Consider the following 27,283-nt stretch of genomic DNA (forward strand, 5'->3'; position numbering starts at 1 on the left):
AGTCTTGTAAACATAACTTTATGCTCAATTTTAAGCACATGAGTAGTCTGATTTCAATGGGATTACTCGGATGCTTAAAGTTAACATGGACATAAATATCTGCAAAATCAGGCCCTAAATGATTAACCAGATAATCAACATTTTAATGATGCAATTTTTGTCAATTACCTTTAAAGTAACTACAATACCACCATTCCACTGCAAATGGTATGTTCTACCAGTAAAAAATTAACTAGTAGCTATGTTTAAAAAAAGAAAATGAAGGAAATTCTTTTTTGTTTTCATTTTCACTGTAAAACAGTAAAAATAAAATTTCTAAATGTATCCCTTATTTATAGTGTATTTTAAATTATTTAGAATCATAGAATCATAGGGTTAGAAGGGACCACATAGGGTAATCTGCTCTAACCCCCTGCCAAGATGCAGGATTTGTTGTGTCTAAACTATCCAAGACAGATGGCTATCCAGCTGCCTCTTGAAAACCTCCAGTGAAGGAGCTTCCACAACCTCCCTAGGCAGTCTGCTCCATTGTCCCAGGGTTCTTATAATTAGGAAGTTTTTCCTGAGATTTAACCTAAATCTGCTATGTCGTAGTTTGAACCCACTGCCTCTTGTCCTGTCCTCCATGACAAGAGAACTTTTCTCGATCTTTTTTATGGCAGCCTTTCAAATATTTGAAGAAGGCTATCATGACCCCTCTTAATCTCCTCTTTTCCAAACTAAACACACTCAGTGCCTTCAGCCTTTGCTCATATCACTTGCATTCCATCCCTTTGATCATCTTTGTCACTTGCCTCTGAATCCTCTCTAGTTTCTCTACATCCTTTCTTTACATTGTTGACCAAAACCGGACACAGTACTCCAGCTGAGGCCTAACCAGTGTCAATCACATAAAAATAAATGTGTCTCCCTGCCAACCACCACTTTAGGAAACACTTTTTTTCTTAAAACTCTCTTGGAACATCCAAAGCAGAGAACTATATTATATTAAATGCAGCCTTATGGTTGAGAATACCAACCCATAAAAACCATAATTCAGCCACTTTAAAATGTTTAAGTACACCTCTACCTCGATATAATGCTGTCCTCGGGAGCCAAAAAATCTTACCGCATTATAGGTGAAACCGCATTATATCAAACTTGCTTTGATCCGCCGGAGTGCACAGCCCCACCCCCCCGGAGCGCTGCTTTACTGCAGTATATCCAAATTTGTGTTATATCGGGTCGCATTATATTGGGGTAGAGGTGTAGTAACAAAAATATTACCCAGAAGTAACAAACAAATTTTGCCAACACATTTTATATAAACATTTATCACAACTCTTAGAAAAACTATTATTTTATTCAGACACATTAATGACACTGACCCTGATACTGCAACCCACCCCGCACATACAGAGCCATAAGTACACTGACTTTGATGTGGGTCCGTATGGGCACTGGGGTCTGCCATATCAAGCTAGTTGCTGGATCAGGACCATAGATAATTATATTGGCTCTTTTATATCACTTTATCTTTTCAAAACGCTTCAGAAACAATAATTAATTAACCTTCAAAATGGTCCTTTGAAGTAGATAAGTATATTTTACCTTAATTTTATAGATTAAGAAGTTAGCTATAGATGTTAAGTGACTCATCCAAGGCCACAGAATGGGGCAACAACAGAGTCAGTATCAGAACTCTAAAGTTCTTGTCTTTCACCACCATGCTTGCTTAATCTACTAAACAATGCTGAGTCCATGGTACTATTACTGCTATTTATTTTAAAAAATAAGAACAAATAGTAGGAAAATATGCATTATCAAATACAATAGGAATCACACCAAAATAGTTTTTGGAGGGATGGAGAGAAGTTGATGCCTTATCAAAAATAATGCTCATCAAAATTATATGTAATATATGTTAACTACTGCTCGCAGATTCCCATTTATAAAAGAATACAGTACTGTTTCCTAATAAGGATGTCTTAGGACATTATATCTAGTTATCTCAAAATGTCTTTTCTAACACACATTACTCTTAAAGTTTATAAAGGCACACAGTGAATTTTTATAAAATTTGCTTCTCTTGAAACAGTTTCATTCTATTGTCACTATCTTGTATGTCTTATGTAACAGTGATACACAATATTATGAGTGCTTCTAAATGCAAATATTTGAAGTGACAATGTTTAAGATATCTTAGAGATGAAGACCTCACTAAATATTAATAAAACTAGGGCTGTCAATAATAGAATACCATTTATTTAAATATTTTTGATGTTTTCTACATTTTCAAATATATTGATTTCAATTACAACACAAAATATAAACTGTACAGTGCTCACTTTATATTTATTTTTGATTACAAATACTTGCATTGTAAAAAGCAAAAGAAATAATATTTTTCAATTCACCTGATACAAGTACTGTAGTACAATCTCTTTATCATGAAAATTGAACTTACAAATGTAGAATGATGTACAAAAAAACCTGCATTCAAAAATTAAAAAATGTAAAATTTTAGAGCCTACAAATCCACTCAGTCTTACTTCAGCCAATCACTCAGACAAACAAGTTTGGTTAAATCTGCAGGAGATAATGCTGCCCACTTCTTGTTTACAATATCATCTGAAAGTGAAAATAGGCATTCACATGGCACCGTTGTAGCCGGCATTGCAAGATATTTACGTGCCAGATGCGCTAAAGATTCATATGTCCCTTCATGCTTCAACCACCATTCCAGAGGACATGCGTCCATGTTGATATTAGGTTCTGCTCAATAACGATCCAAAGCAGAGCAAACAGATATATGTTCATTTTCATCATCTGAGTCAGTAGCCACCAGCTGATTTTCTTTTTTGTTGGTTCATGTTTTGTAGTTTTCACATCACAGTGTTGCTCTTTTAAGACTTCAGAAAGCATTCTCCACACCTCATCCCTCTCAGGTTTTGGACGGCACTTCAGATTCTTATACCTTGGGTCAAGTGCTGTAGCTATTTTTAGAAATATCACATTGGTGCCTTCTTTGCATTTTGTCAAATCTCCTGTGAAAGTGTTCTTAAAATGAACGTATGCTGGGTCATCATCCGAGACTGCTATAACACAAAATATATGGCAGAATGTGGGTAAAACAGAACAGGAGACATACATTTCTCCCCCCAAGGAGTTCAGTCATAAATTTAATTAATTTATTTTTTTTTTAACGTGCATCATCAGCATGGAAGACTGTCCTCTGGAATGGTGGCCAAAGCATGAAGCGGCATACGAATGTTTAGCATATCCGCACGTAAATATCTTGCAACGCCAGCTACAAAAGTGCCATGCCAACGTCTGTTCTCGCTTTCAGGTGACACTGTAAATAAGAGGCAGGCAGCAATATCTCCTGTAAATGTAAACAAACTTCTTTGGGTTAGCGACTGGCTGAACAAGAAGTAGGACTGAGTGGACTTGTAGGCTCTAAAGGTTTACATTGTTTTAATTTTGAGTGCAGTGATATAACAAAAAAATCTACATTTGTAAGTTACCCTCTCACTGTAAAGAGATTGCACTACAGTACTTGTATGAGGTGAATTGAAAAATACTATTTATTTTGTTTATCATTTTTACAGGGCAAATATTTGTAATAAAAAATAATATAAAGTGAGCACTATACACTTTGTATTCTGTGTTGTAATAGAAATTAATATATTTGAAAATGTAGAAAAACATCCACAAATACTTAATACATTTCAATTGGTATCCTATTGTTTAACAGTGCAATTAATCGTGATTAATTTTTTTAACGCGGTTAATTTTTTTTAGTTAATCACATGAGTTATCTGCAATTAATTGACAGCCCTACTAAAAACCTCTCGTGACTGCACAAAAATAAGCAAAAGCCTCTAGTGACAGTGCAAGAATCTTACTACACCATTTTCACTGAAAGTTAATGTTCTTTATTTTAATGTACTGTTTCAATGACTTCAGACTAACAGTTAGCTTTTGTGAAAGGTACACTGTAAGTAGTACTCTGGCTTTGTCAGCTCAAAGTGTTTTTGTTTTTTGTTTGTTTTGTGGGGGAGGGGAACCAAACATACCACGCCAAGTCTGGACATAGTATAAAATTAGTATGATTAATAAAACAGATATTTAACACATTAAAAGAGCTTTTCATCTATAAAGTAAATTTACATATACCTGAAAATTATTAATAGTGTAAAAAACATTGGGAAAATCCTTTCCTACACAGTAAACAAAGGAAATACTCATACTCATCTTTTAAATCAATTTGTCTTTTCTATTTTCTGTTCTTAAGGCAAAACTTATTTAAAAATCTAATCTGAGCAACAAGAACAATAAGTAAGTCAAAGACTCTTATTAAAGATAATTTAAATGAACCTGCATGTAGTACAGTTGTCAGCTCTAGGCAGCACTTTACCATCCTCTTGAAAGCCAACAATAGCAATTGCAAGCTAAAGCCAAAGTGTCTTATGCTTCAGTCATACTATTGTTTATTTAATAGCTTTATAAAGCTACTTCTAAATAGACATCTATGCACCATGCAATAAAGCCAATACATAATGTTATGATAATTTATTTTTATTACAATAGCATCTGAAGCCCTGATCAGTGACCAGAGCCCACTGTTTTAAGCACTGTGCAGACATTCAAGCAAAATGACAGTTTCTGCCTTAAAGAGATTGCAATCTTATGTCAAGACACAACAGCAGGACAAACAAGATAAATTCCCAATTAATACACATAATAAGAATGAAATAGGTTAGAAAATGTAAACATCCAGAAACAAAGGAAGAGACAAAAAGGCAGCCTGCCAAAACAATGCCCTTAAGACAGTCAAAAAGGAACTCCTGCATACCAACTCCATATAAAAGTTCCACACCCAAAGACCCTTCCACAAAGAAGTCCTGAGCCAAACTGAAGTAGAGTTTGGCTCATAGTAAACTTGCATAGCCCATTGTAACTCCCAGGAAAGGACACAGAGCCAAGAAGTGACTGCTTAGGTACTGCTTTGACATCTCAGAATCTAGTGCAGAATACAGTGGGAAGACAAGTACCCCGCTCACTCCTATCAAACAGGATAGATTGTGCAACTGCTGAAGCCTCCAAATCAATTTGAAGTACAAGCTCATTAGGAGCATGTTACCATACTTTAGCCTGGATGGACAAAGAAATGGATAACTGACAAGTAGCATGTGACCTTACCGAAATAGGCAGTATTTCCAGATGAAAAAGCCACTCTTGACCAATGCTAAAAAAGAGTCAATGGTGACACCCACAATTCCATACTTACTTCCTGAACAAGCATGCATAAGCCACTATTAAACACTTGTTGGTGCTTCCCCAACCCACACATACCACCTCTATCTTACCTGGTCTGAGTTTTAACTATCTCTCTATCATCCAAACAATGCTGGCTGGACAGTCCAACAGTCAAGAAACCGTTCAAAATGGGTCAACAGGAAAGGAGGCAAGAGGTACCTAATTAGCATACTGTTACTACATCCTCCGTCTCCCTGTGACTGCCTCAGCAAGCAACATGAAAAGCAAGTGGGATGGGATGAAATCTGTACATATACCTCTCTCTAGGGAAGATTTTAGGTAAAGACAGATGTGTTCACAGCCACTTTCTGAATCCTCTCCTCAAGAACAAATACAGAAAATCAAGAGCAGATCCATCTGACACATGCCAGGAACTGCAGCCTCATCACCAACACCTACTTAAACTGTAAGTTCTCAGGGACAGACACTGTTTCTTTGTTCTGTGTTTGTTCAGAACTGAGCACAACGGGGTCCTGATCCATGACTATAGTTCTTAGGCGCTATGGTAATACACACGACAAGAACAACAGAAGGTCAATGACATCTGAGACTGCTGAAAGATGAGAAGATTACTCGCCCTGTGCAGTAACAAAGATTCTTTGAGATGTGCGCGCCTATGGGTGCTCCACTGTAGGTGCGACCCCCTGTGCCTGGGATTGGAGATCTTCAATATCAGTGCCCGTTGCGCCACACGTGCCCTTTTCCCCATCTTGTGTTGTGAAAGGCATCTATATAGCTCTGTGCGCTCCAACCGCCCTCAGTTCCTTCTCTACAACAAAATCTACGTTTGAACTCCAAAGCAAAGGAGAAGAGGACGGGTAGTGGAGCACCCACAAGGACAAGCATCTCGAAGAACCTCAGTTACTGCACAGGGTGAGTAACCTTCTCTTCTTCAAGTAGTTTCCCTATGGGTGCTCAACTGTAGGTGACTGGCGAGCAATGCCCTTAGATGGAAGGCTGGGGCTTCAGAATGACTTCTACCAAAGACGATAGGACAGCATGTCCTAGCAGGGCATTTGATGCCGTGCTCTGAGTAATAGCATATTGTTGGCTAAAAGTCTCCGTGGATGTCCAGGTGGCCACTTTGCAAATGTCAGTAATCAGCATGATGTTTATAAAGGCAATCGAGGTGGACAGCAAGCAAGTGGAATGAGTTTGAGTTCTAGATGGGGTTGCAGTTTGCGTTGTTGGTTGCAAAGATGGATGCACTCCAAGATCCATTTGGAAAGACATTGTTTGGATATAGTTGATCGCTTTGATCTTTCAGTAACAGAGAGGAAAAAGCTAGATTGATTGAAAGATTTAGTTCTGTCAAGATAAAAGGCTAATGCTCCTCTGGCATCCAAGATATGTAGCGTGGCTTCATGTTGGTTGCCATGTGGCTTTGAGAAGAAGGAAGGAAGGTACATACATTGGGGACCCCTGATCTAAACCAAACTGTGGGGCACCCCCTTAGGGGGTCACAGAGGAACATTCAGGGGGTCACATGGCAGAGCCCAAGCCAGCCCCCATGGGGTGGTGGGGAGTGAGCGCTACCAAGCCCCGCTCTGCCCCCAACCCAGTTCTGCTCCATCTCCAGAACATCTCCGGCCCAATATACAGCTCCACTCCACTCCCTACTCTGCCCCCAGTCCAGTTCTACCTTCATTCCCTCTCTGCCCCCAGGCCAGCTCTGCCTCTAGCCCAATCTCCTCCCACATTCCCAGTTCTGCCCCCAGTTCCACCGTCCGCCCAAGCTCCCCTGCTGAAGAAGCCTTGGCTGTACAGTAATGGAGTGGGGGCATGGACAGTTTACATTACTGATAACGGGGGGCAAAACAGGAAGTTTGGGCAACCACTGGTTTAGATGGAAAGAGGATGGCACCTTGGGTAAGAATTTGGGGCGCGGTTGTAACATGACCCTCTTTGTGAAAGATTGTGTGCAGTGGGTATGCCATGAGAGCGCTTATTTCTCCTACCGATTACAGGGATGTGATGGTGATGAGAAATGCTGTTTTCTTTGATAGGTGTATGTAGAAGCATGTTGCCCCGAACTCAAACGGGGGACTGGTGTGATAGTGCAAAACTAGGCTGGCATTCCAAGGTGGGATTCATAGATTCATAGACTCTAAGACTGGAAGGGACGTTGAGAGGTCATCGAGTCCAGTCCCCTGTCCTCATGGCAGGACCAAATACTGTCTAGACCATCCCTGATAGACATTTATCTAACCTACTCTTAAATATCTCCAGAGATGGAGATTCCACAACCTCCCTAGGCAGTTTATTCCAATGTTTAACCACCCTGACAGTTAGGAACTTTTTCCTAATGTCCAACCTAAACCTCCCTTGCTGCAGTTTAAGACCATTGCTTCTTGTTCTATCCTTAGAGGCTAAGATGAACAAGTTTTCTCCCACCTCCTTATGACACCCTTTTAGATACCTGAAAACTGCTATCATGTCCTCTCTCAGTCTTCTCTTTTCCAAGCTAAACAAAACCAATTCTTTCAGCCTTCCTTCATAGGTCTTGTTCTCTAAACTTTTAATCATTCTTGTCACTCTTCTCTGGACCCTCTCTAATTTCTCCACATCTTTCTTGAAATGCGGTCCCCAGAACTGGACACAATACTCCAGCTGAGGCCTGACCAGCGCAGAGCAGAGCGGAAGAATGACTTCTCATGTCTTGCTCACAACACGCCTGTTAATGCAGCCCATAATCACATTTGCTTTTTTTGCAACAGCATCACACTGTTGACTCATATTTAGCTTGTGGTCCACTATAACCCCTACATCCCTTTCTGCCATACTCCTTCCTAGAGAGTCTCTTCCCATTCTGTATGTGTGGAACTGATTGTTCCTTCCTACGTGGAGCACTTTGTATTTGTCTTTATTAAACTTCATCCGGTTTACCTCAGATCATTACTCCAATTTGTCCAGATCATTTTGAATTTTGACCCTATCCTCCAAAGCAGTTGCAATCCCTTCCAGTTTGGTATCATCTGCAAACTTAATAAGTATACTTTCTTTGCCAATATCTAAGTCGTTGATGAAGATATTGAACAGAGCCAGTCCCAAAACAGACCCCTATGAAACCCCACTTATTATACCTTTCCAGCAGGATTGGGAACCATTAAGAACTACTCTCTGAGTATGGTTATCCAGCCAGTTATGCATCCACCTTATAGTAGCCCCATCTAAGTTGTATTTGCCTAGTTTATCGATAAGACTATCATGTGAGACCGTATCAAAATGCCTTACTAAAGTCTAGGTATACCACATCCACCGCTTCTCCCTTATCCACAAGACTTGTTATCCTTGCAAAGAAAGCTATCAGATTAGTTTGACAGGATTTGTTCTTTACAAATCCATGCTGGCTATTCCCTATCACCTTACCACCTTCCAAGTGTTTGCAGATGATTTTCTTAATTACTTGCTCCATTATCTTCCCTGGCACGGAAGTTAAACTAACTGGTCTGTAGTTTCCTGGGTTGTTTTTATTTCCCTTTTTGTAGATGGGCACTATGTTTGCCCTTTTCCAGTCTTCTGGAATCTCTCCTGTCTCCCATGATTTTCCAAAAATAATAGCTAGAGGCTCAGATACCTCCTCTATTAGCTCCTTGAGTATTCTAGGATGCATTTCATCAGGCCCTGGTGATGTCTTATGTTTGAGGGTACAGGTTTTGAAGGCCCATTACAAATCTTTTTGTTAGTGGGGTGGTAAACATGGAATGACCTTCTATCTTGGGGTGGAATGCAGTGATTGCAGGTGTATGCGAATGGAGCTTGTGGACAATCCTGATCTTTTAAGTTCTAGAATGTAGTCTAGAATGAGTAATAAAGGAGTCTTTATTGTGGGGATATATTTGGTATCGCACTAAGTCTGGAATTTTTCCATTTATAGAGATAAGTCTAGCGAGTTGTATCACACCTGCTATTTAAAAGAATCTCTTTTACCTATTCTGAACAGATCATCTCCAAATCCCGGAACCATGAAGGAGCCATGCCTTCAGATGGAGGAGTTCTAGACTGGGATGGAGGATTTGACCTGTAAGAAGAGATATGAAGCCAACTCTAATGTGACTGGTGGACAAGCCACCAAGACACATGAGGTAAGGATACCAAACCTGTCATGGCCACGGTAGGGCTATTAGAATGACTGTGGCTTGTTCCACCCTGTAGCTTGTGAAGTACTTTGAACAGAGTGAAGAGTGGAAAGACATAGAGTAGGGTTGTATACCATGTAAGGAGGAAGGTGTCCCCAGAGACCAATGACCCAGACCTGCTCTTGAGCAGAATTGTGGACATTTGGCATTTTTGGATGTGGCAAAGAGATCTATGCCTGGGAATCCCCAGCAGTTGAATAATGTGCTGCAGGACTCTTGTGTCTAACTCCCACTTGTGGTCTTCTGAGACTCTCCTGCTCAGTGAGTCTGCTGTGGTGTACTGGTGTCCAGGTAGGTATGAGGCTGAGATGTTGATGTCACGTTGGATACACTAGTTCCACAATTGTAGTGCTTCTGTGCACACAGATTCTGACCTTGCTCCCCTTTGTCTGTTGACACAGAATATGCAAGCGATGTTGTCCATCATTACTCTTATGGTCCTTTGTCTGATCAACGGTAGAAAGTGTTGGCATGCATTGCAAAGTGCACGTACTTCTAGGAGATTGACATGCAACGTACATTCTGAGTGGGACCACCTGCCCGGCACAGTATAGGTCTGTAGATGTGCTCCTCAACCGATAAGGGAGGCATCCATTGTCAGTATCAAGGATGGTGTGGACTGAAGAAAGAGGACCCCCATGCAGGCATTTTGAGGTTCTGTCCACCAGTCTCATGAGTCCTTGATCTTGACTGGTATCAATAGGAGAAGGTTTAGCCTGTGTCTGTGGGGTACATACACCATCTATGGCCATGCCTGGAGACAGCACATGTGTAATCTGTCATGTTTTACCATGAATGTGGCCGCTGCCATAGGCCACACAGCTGTAGGCACATCCTGGCAGAAGATCTGTGAGCTGGTTCTCATGTTGGAGACGATACTGCCTATTGCTGAAAATCTGTGAGTTGGAAGGAAGACTGTGGCTTGTATCGCATCCAGCTGGGCCCCAAATAAATGTTAGATGATGTACTGGCATCAGTATAAACTTTTGTATGTTTATCTGAGGCCAAAATTCGAGAAAAGGTCCATCGTTTTTCTCGTCGACTCTGGACAGGAAGTTTGAGGAGGCAGTCATGTATTATTGCAGGGAATATTACAATCCCTTGTTTGCATAGGTGCGCCACCACCACGAGGACTTTGGAAAATACTCTGGGCATTGTAGGAAAGTCAAAGGGTAGTAATGGTCGGACCCCCAGATGAATCTGAGGAATTGCTGTGGGAACGGTGTATGGTGATATGGAAGTACGTGTCTTGGAGATTGTGGGCCTGTTCCAATGCCAGGATAACTGTTGATAGTGTGACCATCTTGAAATGTTGTAGTTTGATGAACTTGTTGAGGTTCCTCAAGTCTAGCATATGTCTCCAACTGCTGGATTTATTTTGGAATAGAAAATAGTGAGATTAAAAACCTTTCCTTCTGTGTTGGAATGGGACCAATTCTACGTCTCCCAGTCACAGAAGGTGGTTTATTTCTTTTCATAGAAAGGTCCCTGAAATGGAATGGGGAGGTGGGATGGGTGGATGGGAGAGAGGAACAGAATGGAGTATCCTTTGTTGATGATTTCCAAGACCCACTAGACTGAGGTGATTTGTCGCCATGCTGGGTAGAAGGGAACCAAGCAGCCACTAAACTGATGGGCAAGTAAAGATGGCTGCAGCAACTGCATCAGCCAGAGGCATCTCGGGGCCTCGACCAAAGCTTCAAAATTGTTATTTGGAGGTGGAAGTGTGAGGCATAACCCCTTGTGCTGGTGTCTGCCTGTGCTTAGGAGGAGGCCTCTGTCATCTGCATTGCATATCATACTGCCGCAGAGGGGTGAAATGTGGAGATCGAGGCCTTGGGGTAGGCTGGTATCTACCCTGTCTTCTCTTCGGCAGTAGTTTATATATTATGCTGAATGAACAAAGTGTCACTTTAGAGTCTTTTAAAGAATGTAACGACTCATCTATGCACTCTGCAAAGTGTTTAGAGCCTTCAAAGGGTAGATCCTTGACAGTTGTTGGCACCTCTCTGGGGAACCTGGAGAGCTGTGCAGCTGTGTCTGCAGAGTCCAGAGAGGCTTGTAGCACCGTATAGGCCAGAAGTTGTCCTTCCATCACCAGTGCCTGGAACTGTTCCTTCTTCTCATCTGGTAGGTGTTGACAGAATTCCTGGAATTTGGAGTAGTTTATGTGATTATATTTGGCCAGAAGTGCCTCATATTTAGCAATACAGAACTAGAGTGTAGCTGAAGAGTATGCTTTACGACCAAAGATGTCTTGCCTCTTTCAGTCCCTGTCATAGGGGGCTGTCCTAAAGTGGTGTTGTTGCCACTTCTCTTGTATTGCATTAACAATCCAGGGAATTCAGAGTAGGATGGAAAAAGAGAAATTCCCCAACCTTACCAAGGACATAGTATTTCTTGTCTGCTCACTTGCAGGTGGATGGTATTGACTCTGGGGTCTACCAGATCACCTTGGCGGGATCCAAGAAGGCATCACTGCTTGGGAGTGCAATCTTTGCCAATGTAGAGGCCTGTAAGATATTGAGCCACTTATGCTGTTGCTCTCTGACTTCCTCCAGAAGGATCTGGAGAGAATCTGCAATCCTGCAGAACAGTTCTTGGAACTGTTTAAAATCATCCTCCCATGTTGGCAGTGGTGGCATTATGGCTTCATCAGGGAAGATGAGGAGAAGTTGGAGAATCTCTTTTTCCATTTCTTCCTCCTGCTCCTCTAGTGCTTCTGGTTCAGTGTCAGGCGGTCTAGACATTGATGAAGATGGAAAGCATATTTGTCTCTGTCTCTATTCCGCGGATGATTTGGGAAAGTACACCCTATACGCACATAGCCCCTGGGTCCCAATAGGGCCAATGTGGAGGAACTGGCATGTGGGGTTGCATCCATGGGGGTCTGTACCAGAGACCTGGATTCCTTCTGGTCTCTGGGTACTGAGGACGAGAAGATAATTTTCTGTGTAGCTGCCTTTGATATGAGGGTGGAGTGCACAGTGCAATGCAGTACTCCTCTTCCTCCTCATTAGAAAAGGGTGGTGCAGTCCTCGGTGATGAAGGGGAGTGGTGTTGTGTCTCCAGGGAAGAGGCATGAACCTTACATTTGAAACAGTGGGTACACTTTTGTGTGACGTATTCCTCACTGAGACAGCATATGCGCTGTGAGTGCCTATCGCTCACAATGATGGCCTCATGGCAGGACAGGCACCTCTTGAACCCAGGGGATCTGGGCATAACCCCAAGAAAGGGAGGACTTCCCAATTGGGAAGGGTGCAGAAAAGAAGGAAACCTACAGTAAGGTAAAGAATAACAGGGAGGGAAGACAAATGGAAAACAATATTTTTTTTCCAGAGGAGAGAGAAAAATAAAGGAAATTCCTAATATCTAGAAAATTATAACAGAAACACTACTATTATTGAAGGCTACAGATGTATGGGAGGGCTCTGCTCAGGATTCCATCCCAGACCAAAGGTGGTTGAGAAGGAACTGAGGGTGGTTGGAATGCACGCACTATATAGGCACATATGCAGCCCAACAGGCACTGCTACCAAAGATCACCAATTCCAGGTGCAGTGGAGCACCCACAGGTGCACTACTTGAAGAAGAACTAACATGATCAACAAAGATAGCTCAGCAGCAGCAGGGAATCACCAAGCATATTAATGAGGACTGTTTCATTTTAGTGTCTCATTGAAATATGTCAGAAAAATCTATCAAGTCCAGGTGTGCTGGCATATACTTTTTCAATAACATTTCTCAAACAAAACAAAACAAAAAAAGAGGTTAACGTCTAGTCAGTAACTCGTTAAGAGGATCACATAAGCAACAGGAGAAACTCCATGTACTTATACCTCTCAGTAGGAGACACATACCACTTTCTTCAGGAGCCAACTTGGGATCTCCCCACTGGCCTCCATCAGACAGGAGGAACATAAACTCACTACCGCTCTGGGCTGGATTTCAACCAATGATTTAGAGGATAAAGGCTCCAGACTCTATTACCAATCCTCTAATCTATCCAGTCTTCCACATTTATTATTTCCTATCCTTACTATATTTTACTATATGGCTTTTCATCAGAATGGTTACAGATTATAATTCTAGAAAGCATCATAAAGATTCAGTTACCAAGTGTTTTTTATTTGTCACTCAGAATCCATCCTCTAGACAGTTACAGGAATTAAAGAACACTCCAGCCAATCACATGTCTACATTTTATATTAATAAACAATTTAAAGGATAGAAACAAAATAACTGATTAGTTGATGATTCTTCCTTATCTAAAACGAGTGATTACCCCTTCTTTTTTAAGTTTCTCTATATATATTATTACAGTAACACGCATTGGAATCTAATCTAATAATGTTTCAACATAAATTGCTTGTTTGTTTTTAGAAAAAATATTTTTCTACCTACACTAATTGAATGTACTGCAGTATTTATTATAATAATAATAATAATAATAATAATGAAGCACAGTACACTAACTAATGCACAACATGTTCCTTAACTATGTTATTTGGAAAGGTTAGAGAAACCATAAACAACGTTCACTGTAAATAAAATTTCAATTTTTTAAAAAGATCCCTGTCTTCTGATGGTCTAGTGGGCAAGCCTGTTCATCAAGGAACAAATTTAAAATGTTTATCTATCTTTTATTCTTCATTATATTTAGAACTATTAAGTTATTTTCACTAGGGAAAGCGAATTACACATTGTAATACAGTGCATGACTAAATGTCACTGTGATAGTCTTAAATTTTACTTTAAAAAAAATTAAAGAAAGCAGATTATTTTGAAAAATTACTTCACTCTGCATACACTAAGACATTAATGTATAAAAACTAAATACTCATTTATCCCCTACATTTTAATCTTAATGTAGGAAGAACAGCCAAAAAAGGATACGTATTCCATTCATCCCTGAAATTTTGAAGTCATCAATTAACTGTACAACCATGTCTTTGTTTGGATCGTTAGGATCACTTTCACGAACCTAAGCAAAGAAAGAAGATACTGGAAATAATTCATCTTTTTAGAAGGGTAATACATTTTTTCTAAAAATTTAAACAAGATTATAGAGCCTTACAAATAATGACAACGAAGTGATGGCATATATTCAGAAAACAGATTTAGGGAAAATAATGATGTTCGAAAGCATTTACTTCCATTGTACAGATACATAATTTACCATTATTAGTACTGAGCACTCAGTATAATACTCACACATCTGAGCAACTTAATTTCATCCAAGGCTGTCTCTGTATAATGCTGGGCACTTTTTACAACTTTCATTGCAACAAACCTCTTCCCCCTTGAAAATAATAAAAACTTATTCAACAAATGACCAGAGCTGAAAGATGTTATGAAGCATACTTCAGAGGATTATATCTGGAAAATTTTGGTAATTTTATCTTAAAATTAAGGGGAAACACCTAAATTCTCAATAATATAGTAGTAAAAATATTTAACATAATTTAGTGCATTCTGACAGAGAATAACAATACCTTTAGAACTATATTTTATGCATTGTTTCTACAATATTGAAATCACAGAACTATTAATATTTTAAATGGTAATGGCTTTAAAAGAGGAATTTCAATTCTATTTTACCATTTAATAGGTTTACTATTAAGGATACAGGAGGAATAAAAACATTATCTTGCTCTCCAGCTCAAGAAAACATGTGAATTCAATAAGCACTGATAATTTGTTAAGCAAAATAAAACTTAGACTTCAACTTCTGACAAGTTTTATAAAATACATCCTTAACCAAAAGGTGAAAAACACTGTGGACATCTCTATATACAGTTGTTTACCAAACAACAACAAAGACACAACAAAACATGTGGGTAGCTTCAGCCTGTATCTAAAACAAAAGTTACTGCACATATAACAAATCAGCATTTACTTGATTAGAAATGGGAAAAAAAAGTTTAAAGGCAAATATATATATATATATGTAGATCTCTTACTGCATATCCCAGCATAGCCAAACTGTAGAGAAGTGTCCCCATCCTAGCTTCCTAATTACATGATACCGGCCATTGAAAAGATCTCCAATTTTCACTGGATGATAGCCACCTTTCAAAAAAAATAAAATAAAGAAAGAAGTACATTCAGAAAAATAAGCAGATACTTCTACTTACCTGTTTATTCCTTTAATACCAAACACCTTTTAAAGATGTCCTCCTAAACTATAAATCAGGAAATTGTGATAAGTTTTTTCTATAATTACAATATTTTGCCTCAAAAATGTTCTACATCTTCTAAGCACATTCTTTACACCCTCCCTTGTGGAAAACGTGGAGATTTCTGTATTTCTATGAAAATTATATGCCTTAGTTTATCAGCTTGATATTATTCTATATGACTGCCCAGAGTTAAATCAAAGGAAGCTGTTGGGGAAAACAAGTAGGAGACAAAACCTCCCAAGAGATTACCAAGGGTACTCAAGAGAACTATGGGGCCATTATTATTGGAAAATGCCCTCCTGCAAGGCTTGCAGTTTTATTTTTCCCAGCCCCATGCCTAACATCAAAGGGCACTAAACTCTTAAAGACTCCAGCCTAGAAAGTTAGGAGGGTGAGCAGGCAGCACTGGTTGGAACGGAGTATCTGACAGAGAAGCACTGAGGCTACATCTATACTACGTCTATACTACAAGTGTTGCAGCTATGCCGCTATAGCAGAGCAGTGCAGGTGCTTCCTACATCGACAAAAAGGGGTTTCCCATCAATTCAGGCAATCCACTTCTCTGATTGATGGTAATTCTTCCATTGACTTAGTTGTGTCTGCACCAGGGGTTAGGTTGGCTTAACTATGGCATTCAGAAACATAGCTAGGTCAATCTAAATTGTAAGTGTAGACCAGGCCTGAGAGAATGCTGCAGTGGCTGTCTGTCTCTCCAAGGCCAGGAGCAGGGGTGTCTAGGCTGAGTGGAACTTACCCAAAACTTGTAAGGAAAGAATAAAGTTTAGGTAATATTCATGTGCGTAGGCCTTATTCATTATCTTAATACAAGACTCTGACTAGTTCGTTCCTGTTGACTATTAAAAAATACTTTGTTTTTAAAAGGCTGCAGTGTGTCACTGATATATTTTCTGGTCACAAAGCTCCCAATTCAAATTGGCCCTGCTAAAGTAGCCACAGCGAGAAAGAAGGGTTCTGAAGCCTAGTGGTTCAGTCTAAGAATGGCAGAATCTTGGAACACCTCCTAAAGTGAGGTAGAGGCCCAGGGCCTATCACTAGGAGGGATGCACTGAACAGTGATACAAGGTAGAGCTCACCTTGTGGTCCATGACACTCCATAACTGGGAACACAATGTCTTGATTTTAAAAATGCACTGTGGTAACTAATAAAAGATGTGTCTCATTCCCAAACCTTAGATTCTTAACTCTCAAGCAACAACAGATTTTTTTTTTAAATAGCACTCCAAATCTGGATCAGACCAGATTTCTTCAAGAGAAAACCTAGAGCATATTTACTCAAAGGAAATACTGAAACATTGCTATCCACTTCATATTCAAAAGTAGCAGATACCTTAGGCTTCTTAAGATGGGAAGCCCTGATCCTGCACATGCCTATGCATAGTCCAAAGGTTTTGTCTATAGCAGTTACCTATATTATTCATTTCATCCTAAACATCTGGTCAACACACACACACAAATATACTGCAAGACCACACACTGATGAAGAAATCATCTTACAAACAAAACCAAAGAACTAGCTTGACCATTTAACTAACAGACCTAACTGTATAGCTTTAAGGCTAGAAACTGAAGATCTGGATAAATATTAACTTGCTTCCTAACAACTACAGAACTGGATTACAATCAAAGGATTCATACCAATTCTCCATAAATCTAGGTTTAAACTACTAATTAGATAAAATAAAGAAAGATAGATCTCAAGAGACATATGCAGGATAGTGGAAAAGGGAGGAAACAGCAATACCACTTCCTATTCCTAAAAGGGTTTGCATTTCTGAGAATTAAATCTTTTGACCTGACAGCCAAGATTACGTACATCACTAACACACAACTTACTAAATCATTTCTTTTCTTATGCACACTCCATCTGTTGCATAAAAAATATGAGAAGTATAAAACATTATTCCCTGCACAATCATTCTCTTGGCAAAAGATACAATTTTCCTCACTGAAGTTTTAGAAGCTGGAAATATTTAAGACTCAGTTTTAGCACCTTTAAGTTACACAGCAAATCTTTGTAATTAAACAGGACAAAATGAAAAATGTCTGAAATATCTTACACCTTCCCTAATAGTCATCAAACATACCAATGAACACAAATGGGTGCCAATTTTAATGTTTCTTTACACTACTAAAGTGGTATAAATGGGTCCTACTGTGATTATATGATTCAAAATTATTCTTCTCCCTAAATAAGATATGTGGTACACAGTATTTTGGACCTTATGAGGCACCAACAGGTGTGTCTCAGGGACAGATAAACTGCCAAAGTCTCATTCAATTCAGGACTGTTCTCTTTTAGTAAAGTATCACATTATTAGAATAGTGCCAGTTTCATGTCAAAATTTATTTATTTTACCATTACATCACCCCCAAAACTACTGCAGTAATAGATTTCCAAATGCTCTGTTTCTCTGTGTGCATTTTTCACAGCACCTTTTTCTGTTGCCCCAGGCCCCAATCCTGCAGACTTGCACAGGGGTAACTTTACTCATGAGAGTAGTCAATGACACCACCCACATATGCAAAGTTATTCCTGTTCATGTTTGAAGCACTGGGGTGCTAATTTGCAGATCTGAAGCACCAGGTAACACCAGTACTAGGCATTTTAAATATTGGTGTCTCCTTTGCCGTGATTAGTGGGATGTATTTCAATGCTTCATAGCACAAAAAAAGGTTATTTAGAAAGCAATAGGCAAGTGAGTTATAAATAAACATTCATACGGAATTAGGAGGTATGATTGGGGTGTTCACCCCACGCTCGCCCAGAAGTGGTTAATGGAGGCCAGATGGCCAAATAACCTATTAGGCTGAAGTCTGAAAGGAAAGCCCTAAGTAGGGGAAGCTCATCTGTGCGGGTACAGATGGAGCTTCCATAAACCCAGGGAGCTGAGAGCAGGAAGGTAGTCTGCAGTCACTTCCTGGGAGAAGGGGGTGTGTTTGGTGGCTACAGAGACAAGTAGCCCACATTTGCTCCCTGGGAGGAGGCAGTAGAGAGGCTGACTTCCTGGGGGATAGGAAGCAGCTCAGGGTATAAGCAGTAAGGTTGGCAACTGAAGAACTTGGCTGCATGTTGTAGGGTTCCTGGGCTGGAACCCTGGCATAGAGAGTGGGCCTGGATTCCCCTTCCTGCCACTGGGAAAGTGACACCAGCAGGACAGTGAACTGCCTGGGTCACTGCAGGACTGACAGAGACTCTGAAAGCCTTACTCTGGAAGGGGGTAATGCTGAGTGACCTAGCCAGAGGGCCGAGTCACAAAAAGCATACTGCAATTCCTGGAGCGATAGCGGGCCTACAGACCAGAGGGAAAGACAGAGTGACAGTGTGCAATCCCAGGAAGGGGCATCGATCTCGTGAGCTAATCCCAAGAGCAGCCAGAAGGAGGTGCCAGCATAGCAGTGAGTGGGGCACCCCATCAAGGGGGGGGGAGGTTAATGAAATTGTGTACTTTTGGGTGGTACAAACACCAGGATTTGTAAATATTCAGTGTTTAAGTAGTACTGCTCTGATCATAACAAAAGCTCTGTTGTGCTTTTCAGTTCTCCACAGAAAATAATGATGTTTCTGATGCAACTGCTGAACGCATGAGAGAGAGAAAGAGAAAATAAGAGAGATCATTATTCCTTAATGTCTCTTGAATGTATTGGTAATCGTAGCTGATGAATTCCACTGCTGTGTAGGAAATTATCCCCTTTGTGAACTGAATGAATGGGAGACATCTCTGGAGGAGAAACTAGAAAATCAGAGAGGCAAAAGTATTCCAACTGATGATAGTCTCTTGAGAGTAATCTCCAAATGTTTAAGGTTTTTCAGAAATAGGAGAACAATAGCATCATGGTTCATATATGCCTTCACAAATCAAGTAGTTGGAATTTTGAGATTTAATTACATTTCTAGACAAGTGGACATTTAAAACAGGCCTGATCTAAAACCCACTGAAGTCAAGGGAAGTCTTTCCACTGATCTGACTGGGCTTTGAATCAAGTCTTCGGGGAACAGTGCCTGATCTAATTAAATCAATTTCTTGCACACAAAAGACGTTCCCCCCTTTAATGATATTACATCAACTAATGACCATGACCTCATAGAAAAATGTAAAAGGCCTAACTTAACTATACATATATATTAGGAACAAGTAAGCTAGTCATGCTATTCTATGAACTATGTGCGTGCTATTAGATACTTTCATATTTTGTCTACTTCTTTAATTTCCATCAGTAGATACTTTTAGAAATGCTTTTCTGCCTCTTACGTTATTTAATCAGAGAAGATAATCAGCCCCAATTCTATACTGATGGCCTAGGAGTACAGTAAGGCTCGTCAGGTTGATAACTGCGCTCTTTCACTTTAGGTTGCTAGTTCAAATCAATCCTAGCCTAGAGACTGAAAAAATCATTACCACCTGAGAGATGTTTGCTGGCCAATGTGAAATGAGCTAGAGACCCAAGTAAAGTTCTTAGAAGCATTAAAAAATAAAATCAATTAGGCACTGACTACGCACATTTGTTGGCACAGTTAATAGAGGTTCAAGTGTTTAATGTGTATGGAAGTCGAATTACCTGCTCAATCCTCAAAGCAGCCCACCTTGGGATTTCAGATCAAGGTTGATTTACTGGCAAAGTATGGTAATGTTTCACTGAAAAATTAATGAGGAGTCTCAGATGGTTTTGAGGATGGAGTTAAGAGAAGAGGAGACACACTAATGGAACACAGTAAGTTCCAATTTTTATATTCCTCCCCATTAATATAAGGTATGGGAAGATTAACAGAAACAGAAAAGGTAGCAAAAGGTGAATATGTGATGCTTGCAGACCAGGTCATGTCAGAGACTATTCTCTCTTGTGTATTAGTATAGATCAAAGCAATTAGTGTTTTGGGTGTTTAAACTTAATAAAACTAATGGGATGTCACATGCATTGTTTTCACTTATCTGTTCCTGTTATAATGTAATAGCAAATATTTATATTATGTATACCCCTGTAACTAAATAACTCATCAGACATCAAAGAAGCCTTGGGGAATGCTAATGAAGGACTATCAGAAAAGTTGCTAATTCCAAAGCAAATGGCCACTGTGGTGATGACTGAGGTCAGAGATTCAAAGTGCATTCCTCACCCATTGTCATCAAAGGAAAAGCCCATGTGGATAGAGACCCTATCAGCTTGTCTTCTGACAGAAGAAGATATAAAAATGGATTCCAAGAAAGATCCTTCATCTCCGAACTGCTTGGACTTTTACAAGGAAGTGTGCCAGATGCAAACTGAAAATTCAAAAGACAATCTGGGTACCTTGAAAGACTTTTGGGGAACTGGCAGTTTATTACATCACTGCCACCATTTGGAGTTACAAACTGTGACTCACCTGTGCACATATTTTACCTGCTTTAATCTCTCAATAACTCTCATTCTTCTTTCTTAGCTAATAAACCCTTAGTTAGTTTATTACAGAATTGGCTGCCAGCATTGTCTTTGGTGTAAGATCCAGAGTACCAACTGATCTGGGGTAAGTGACTGGTCTCTTGGGATTGAGAGAAACCTGACGTGTGATTTTTGCTTTAAGTGACTATTATCACAAAATAGGCTAGAGAGTCTAAGGGGACTGTCTGTGATTCCATGGTAGGACTGGTATAGTGATCTAGGCAGTGCCGTAACGAGGGCGAGGCGAGTGAGGCACTTGCCTCGGGCATGGAAAGCCAAGGGGCGCAGAAAAAGCCTTCAATGCCAGAAGGAAAGCTGCGGCTCTCCCAGCTGCTGCTGCCTCTATGGCAACAAGAGACGCTGGCCGGCAGAGGGCTGAGGGCGAGCAGCCAGCTACAGCACGTCTCGACAGGGAGGGGGAGGAGGGAGGGACACACGTGCTTCGCAGCCCTCCCCTCCCCCAGCACCAACCTGGAGGAGATGCCAAGGGGGCTTCCGGTGGGAGACAGGATCATCGGCAGTGGGCCTCACTCACCTGAGCCTCACTCACCTGAGCAGCTGCTGGGGCTTCCAGTGAGTGTTTGACCCTGTGATCCACGCCCCATCCCAGCAGGGCAGGGGGGTGCGGCAGGGGTTGGCTGGAGGCAGGGCAGGGTTGTGTGGGGCTGGCTGGAGGCAGGGCAGGGGGGTGCGGCAGGGGTTGGCTGGAGACGGGGTGTGGGGCTAGCTGGCTTTGGGCAGGGGGTGCAGCAGGGGCTGGCTGGAGACAGGGGTTGTGGGGCTGGCATGGGAGTTTCTGGCAGGGGAGGGTGAAGGTGAAAGGAGGCAAGTGGTGGGTGGGGGACTGACTAGGAGGGACGCAGTAAGCCAGCGGGGGGCTATGGGGTGAAGAGAGGTGTGATGGTGGGGCCGAGCGGGGAGGGGGCGGGGCCTATTGCTTTCTAAATAACCTTTTTATGTGCTATTTTACTGCTGTGATCTGGTCACCCTATGCATGCTGTTTCTCCCCCCTCCACCCCCAAACCTTCCTTTTCGGCCCACAGCTGTTTCGGGGGGGGGCGGCGCTGGGGAAGGAGGGTTTGTTTCCACGGGGTGGGTGGCGCTGGCGGGGGGGGATTGTTTCCGCAGGGCCGGGCAGTGCTGGGTGTGTGTATGTGTGTTTCAGGGGGGCCAGGCGGCGCTGGGTTGGGGGGCAATTTTATATTCTTGCCTCAGGCGCAAAAATAGCTAGTTATGGCTCTGGATCCAGGAGTTCACATTTGTTACTGGCGTGGTAAAATCTAATTATAAAATAAACCACTAGTTAGGGATGTCTGCCCTTGTTTTATGACAGTCTGCCTTAAGGTAGGCACTCACAGTTGTGAGCAACTCCAGACAACATGACAGAATACATACTCTCAAACTAATAAAATTACTTACAAACAAGTTAGGAATCAATATAAGCAAAAGCAGACTTTGAGGTTCCTCAGCAAAATTACCTCCTCCAGGCTGGGTTCCCTGTGCAGAGACATATTCTCCTCAATCTCCAAACACAGAGTGAGTGGATAACAAAAGAGAAATTTATTTTTATAGGGCTCCATGTCACACCACCCAGTCCATTCTGTCAGGTTCTTGTACATAAGATGTTATAAAGGTGTTGTTCCTTGCGATTCAATCCCAACACACTAAAAGAAAAGTTACTTGTAACTAAGGCTACGATTTAAGCACAGGTATTTTTAGCAAAAGTCATGGACAGGTCACGGGCAAGAAACAAAAAATCATGGCCCATGACCTGTCCATGACTTATACTATAAATACCCCTGATTGAATCTTGGGGAGAGGTGGTGAGCCCAGGGGCCCATGGCACCAGCTGCGAGGGGGGGAGCCCCAGGGCCCCACCGCTGCTCCACCTGTCCCGGAACTGCTACTCAGGTGGCCAGCTGCACCAGCCACCGCTTGGGCAATCCCCAGGGCCAGCTGCTTTGGGCGGTTCTGGGGTCAGCCACACCGGCCACTGCAGAAGTCAGGAAGGTTGCAGGAAGTCACAGAATCCGTGACTTCCACAACCTCCCCGTGACAAACATGAAGCCCTACTTATAACTAATACTTCAAAGATATTGATGTGATTGAGCCACACTGTCGGGGTGCTGGCACTCAGTCAGCTGGTCCAAAACTTTTGGGAAATCTGGATCTATTGGCGCCAGGTAAGCACCATCATCACTGAACCAAACATTTGGGACCAAAGCCCTTGCCACCTTCAATGTCATTCCACAAAATCAGAGTTCTAAAACTAAGTTGGCCATAGAAGCTGCCTTAAGGATGTGGAAAGAGCCTTTAATCTTTCAGGAACACCTATAAGAAGTTTTAATACGATGTCTAATCCATTTTAAATGTGTGGCTGAGACAAACAACCCTATTGATTTTTTACCACAGGTCACAAAATATCGACTGATAGGTGACTTCTGGAAGACTTCTGTCTTAACTAGATATTTAGGAACTTATGTGATCTAGCGTCCCCAGATAGATTATGACATTTTGGAAAGAAAACTGGAAACAGAGAAAAATATAATGTTTCCGATTAAACTGAGTTACTATGTCAGGAAGGAATTTTGGGCCAGGACACGAGATCACTTTGTTTCTATGAAATACTGTTAAAAAAAATTAAAACTACAAAACCTGGAGCTCATTCACTTATGTCTGATATTATGGAAAAAGTCATCTTCGTGGACAGATATGATAGTTTTGCAAGATATATAATTTTCAATAACAAACAGTGTTTTGATTACTCAATTTTCTTTTCCCTGCACTTCAGATATGACCTGATTTTAATGGTTGCTTCCACAGTATCTGAACTAGCTCAAGATTTTAAGCCCAGGATATCTGATGATTATTAGCCATTTCTCCGAAAATACAGTGTAATTTTTGTATTTCTATTTGTTCTCAAAGATCAAGTTCCTTTACTACTTTTGAGCAGTCTGAACTCTCTTACTGGATAAATTTAAAGTCTAAGCGAATATTCAGAAATGGAGATATCAAATCTACTACACATTTAAGCTATGGGACTGTTTGAAAAACAGGATGCTGAGGCAGATAATTGAACAACTGAGTTAAATACACTCATCTTCTAGGAATAAGATAGTTCACTTATGCTATCTAGAAAGAAATATGGTATTCTTTTTCCTTCCAGTCTATTTATTAAAATCTACGTACCCAAAATGTGATCCCAAAGAAAGCCAAGTGCAGCTCAACAGAGGTAAAATTAGCATGCTTCAGGACTAACATTTATATCAAATCATTCAACCAAAGGAAACTTTCTTTGTAAGTACAGTTATTCTGATAAGAAAACATTTATTTTCCCAGAAGATATAGATAAAATTCCCAACAAGAAAATGGAAAGGATCCCAATTACTTCAGCAGGAATAGGATCAAGCCCTAAAGATAGTAGATATGTTTTGGAACTGCTATATTTTATACACAGATGAATATTTAGAATGAGCTTTTTCTTTTTATATAATTTATTTATGCCCAAACTGGTTTAATTACATTCTCTTTTCCATTTAACTCTCCCTCTCCCTTTTTTGGCATTAATGAAGAATTTATTTCCATCACGATGAACTCAGAATAACACCAATATTAGATATTTAGATTATTTCCCACATCTTGCAATACTGCTTTAACTTAGTCAGAGTAGGTTCTTAACTGTTAGGAACTGTATTAGCACAGGATCAAATGTTATATGATGTATATGTATTGACATGGCTGCATTGTCATGACATGCTGTTAAAATATACTTTTTTATTATAAAACAAAAATCAATAAAATGCTAGCTAAAATATGAAGTTTACCTGAAAAAGAAAACTAATAACATGGAAGGGAGATATTAAAAATGAGAACTCAGTCTAAGACAGCATGTGAAAAGATGCATGTATTTTGTAGCCAAAAGTTAAAATAGCAAGCAAAGATTTGCACATTCATATGCCATTGTGAATAGATAACAGGACAAATAAGTGGATCATCGACAGGTTTACAGTTATCAGGCTATACCATTACGAAGTAAGCAAACAATGTGGAAGTCAAATATCCTTGAAAAGCATTTTAAGTACAGCATATTTAAGCTAGGTACATTTAAATTATGTTAAGTGCTTGAATACAAACGCTAGAAGTCTAAATACTAAGATGGGTGAATGGGAGTGCCTAGTATTCAATGAAGATATTGAATATAATAGTGATCACAGAAACTCCGTAGAACAATGATAATCAATGGGGCACAGTAATACCAAGGTACAAACTATATAGGAATAATAGAATAGGTCATACTGGTGAGGGAGTAGCACAGCATGTGAAAGAAAGCATAACGTCAAATATAGTACAAATCTTAAATGAATCAAACTGTACCACAGATTCTCTATGGATAGAAAGTCCACGCTTGAATAATGAGGATAGCAGTAGGAATATACTACTGACCACTTGACCAGGATGGTGATGGTGATTATGAAATGCTCAGGGAGATTAGAGAGGCTACAAAAACAGAAAACCTAGTAATAATGGGGGATTTCAACTATCCCCAAATTGACTGGGCACATATCACCTCAAGATTGGATGCAGATATAAAATGTATAGACACCATTAATGACTGCTTCATGGAGCAACTAGTCCTGGAACCCACAAAGAGCATTCTTGATAAAGTCCTAAGTGGCGCACAAGATCTGATCCAAGAGGTGAATATAACTGAACTGCTCAGTAATAGCACATAATGTAATTAAATTTAACATTCCTGTGGGGGGCAAAAATACCAAAGAAACCCAACAGAGTAGCATTTAACTTCAAAATGAGGAAGCAGGTTAAACAGAAATTAAGACGAACAGTCATAAAAGTGAAATGCCTGCAAAGTGCATGGAAAATTAACACACCATAATAGAAGCTCAAACTAAATTATAACCCAAGAAAGAAAAAACAGCAAGAGGACCAAAAAAGTGCCACCATGGCTAAACAACAATGTAAAAGAGGTGGTTAGAGACAAAAAGACATCCTTTAAAAACTGGAAGTTGAATCCTTCTGAGGAAAGTAGAAGGGAGCATAAACTCTGGCAAGACAAATGTAAAAATAAAATCAGGCAAGCCAAAAAAGAATGTGAAGAGCAACTAGTAAAAGACACAAAAATTAAACAGGAAAAAAATTTTTTTTAAAGTACATGAGAAGTAAGCCTGCCAAACAATCAGTGGGGCCACTGGATGATCTAGGTGCTAAAAGGGCACTCAAGGATAACAAGGCAATTGTGGAGAAGCTAAATTAAGTCTTTGCGTTGGTCTTCACTGCAGAGGATGTGACGGAGAGTCCCAAACCTGAACCATTTTTTTTAGGTGACAAATCTGAGGAACTTTCCCAGATTGAGATGTCAGTAGAGGTGGTTTTGGAACAAACTGAAAAAAGTAAAGAGTTATAAGTCCCCAGGACCAGATGGAATTCACCCAAGAGTTCTCTGAAGGAACTCAAATATGAAATTGCAGTGTTCCTAACTGAGGTCTGTAACCTGTCACTTCAATCACTTCTGTACCAAATGACTGGAGGATAGCTAATATAACACCGGTTTTTAAAAATAACTCCAGAGACAATCCTCGCAATTACAGGCAGGTAAGCCTAACTTTAGTGCCAGGCAAATGGTTGAAACTATAATAAAGAACAAATTATAAAGCATATGAACATGTCATGTTGGGGAAGAGTCAACACGGCTTTTGTAAAGGGAAATCATTCCTATTAGCCATGATGGACAGGGATGCAACCCCATGCTCTGGGTGTCCCTAAACCTCTGACTACCAGATGCTGGGACTGAAAGACAGGGGATGGATCACTCATTTATTGCCCTGTTCTGTTAATTCCCTCTGAAGCATCTGGCATCAGCTACTATCAGAAGACAGGATTCTGGGCTAGATGGACCATTTGTCTGACTCAGCATGGCCATTCTTATGTTTTGGAAGCCTATAAATCAGGGGTCCCCAACGCGGTGCCCGCGGGGGCATCTAAATGCGCCCACATCCTGGCGGAGGTCGAGCATCCGCCAAAATGCCACCAAATTTCTGCAGCGTTTCGGCAGCGACGCCTCTCGATGACATCACTCGTTGGAGGCAATTGGCATCATCGAGAGACATCGCCGCCGAAACGCCGTAGAAATTCGGTGGCGACGCCTCTCGATGACACCACTTGCCGACGACGAGCGACGTCATCGAGAGGCGTCGCCGCCAAAAC

General features: G+C 40.6%; 1 protein-coding gene across 12 annotated transcripts in view; it reads right to left on the minus strand.

The window, feature by feature from the left end:
• The window catches only part of SRPK2 (SRSF protein kinase 2), a 308,919-nt gene that overhangs the window by 108,966 nt on the left and 172,670 nt on the right, over positions 1-27,283 (minus strand). For all 12 annotated transcript variants that reach the window (XM_045029990.1, XM_045030005.1, XM_045029982.1 and 9 more), the window contains 3 exons: positions 15,407-15,515; positions 14,658-14,745; positions 14,340-14,427 (listed from right to left, as the gene is read on the minus strand). In XM_045029990.1, the coding sequence (XP_044885925.1) occupies positions 14,340-14,427; positions 14,658-14,745; positions 15,407-15,515 (285 nt within the window). The remainder of the gene's footprint in view (positions 1-14,339; positions 14,428-14,657; positions 14,746-15,406; positions 15,516-27,283) is intronic.

Source organism: Mauremys mutica, chromosome 1 (assembly GCF_020497125.1).
Source record: "Mauremys mutica isolate MM-2020 ecotype Southern chromosome 1, ASM2049712v1, whole genome shotgun sequence".
Lineage (NCBI taxonomy): Eukaryota > Metazoa > Chordata > Testudines > Geoemydidae > Mauremys > Mauremys mutica.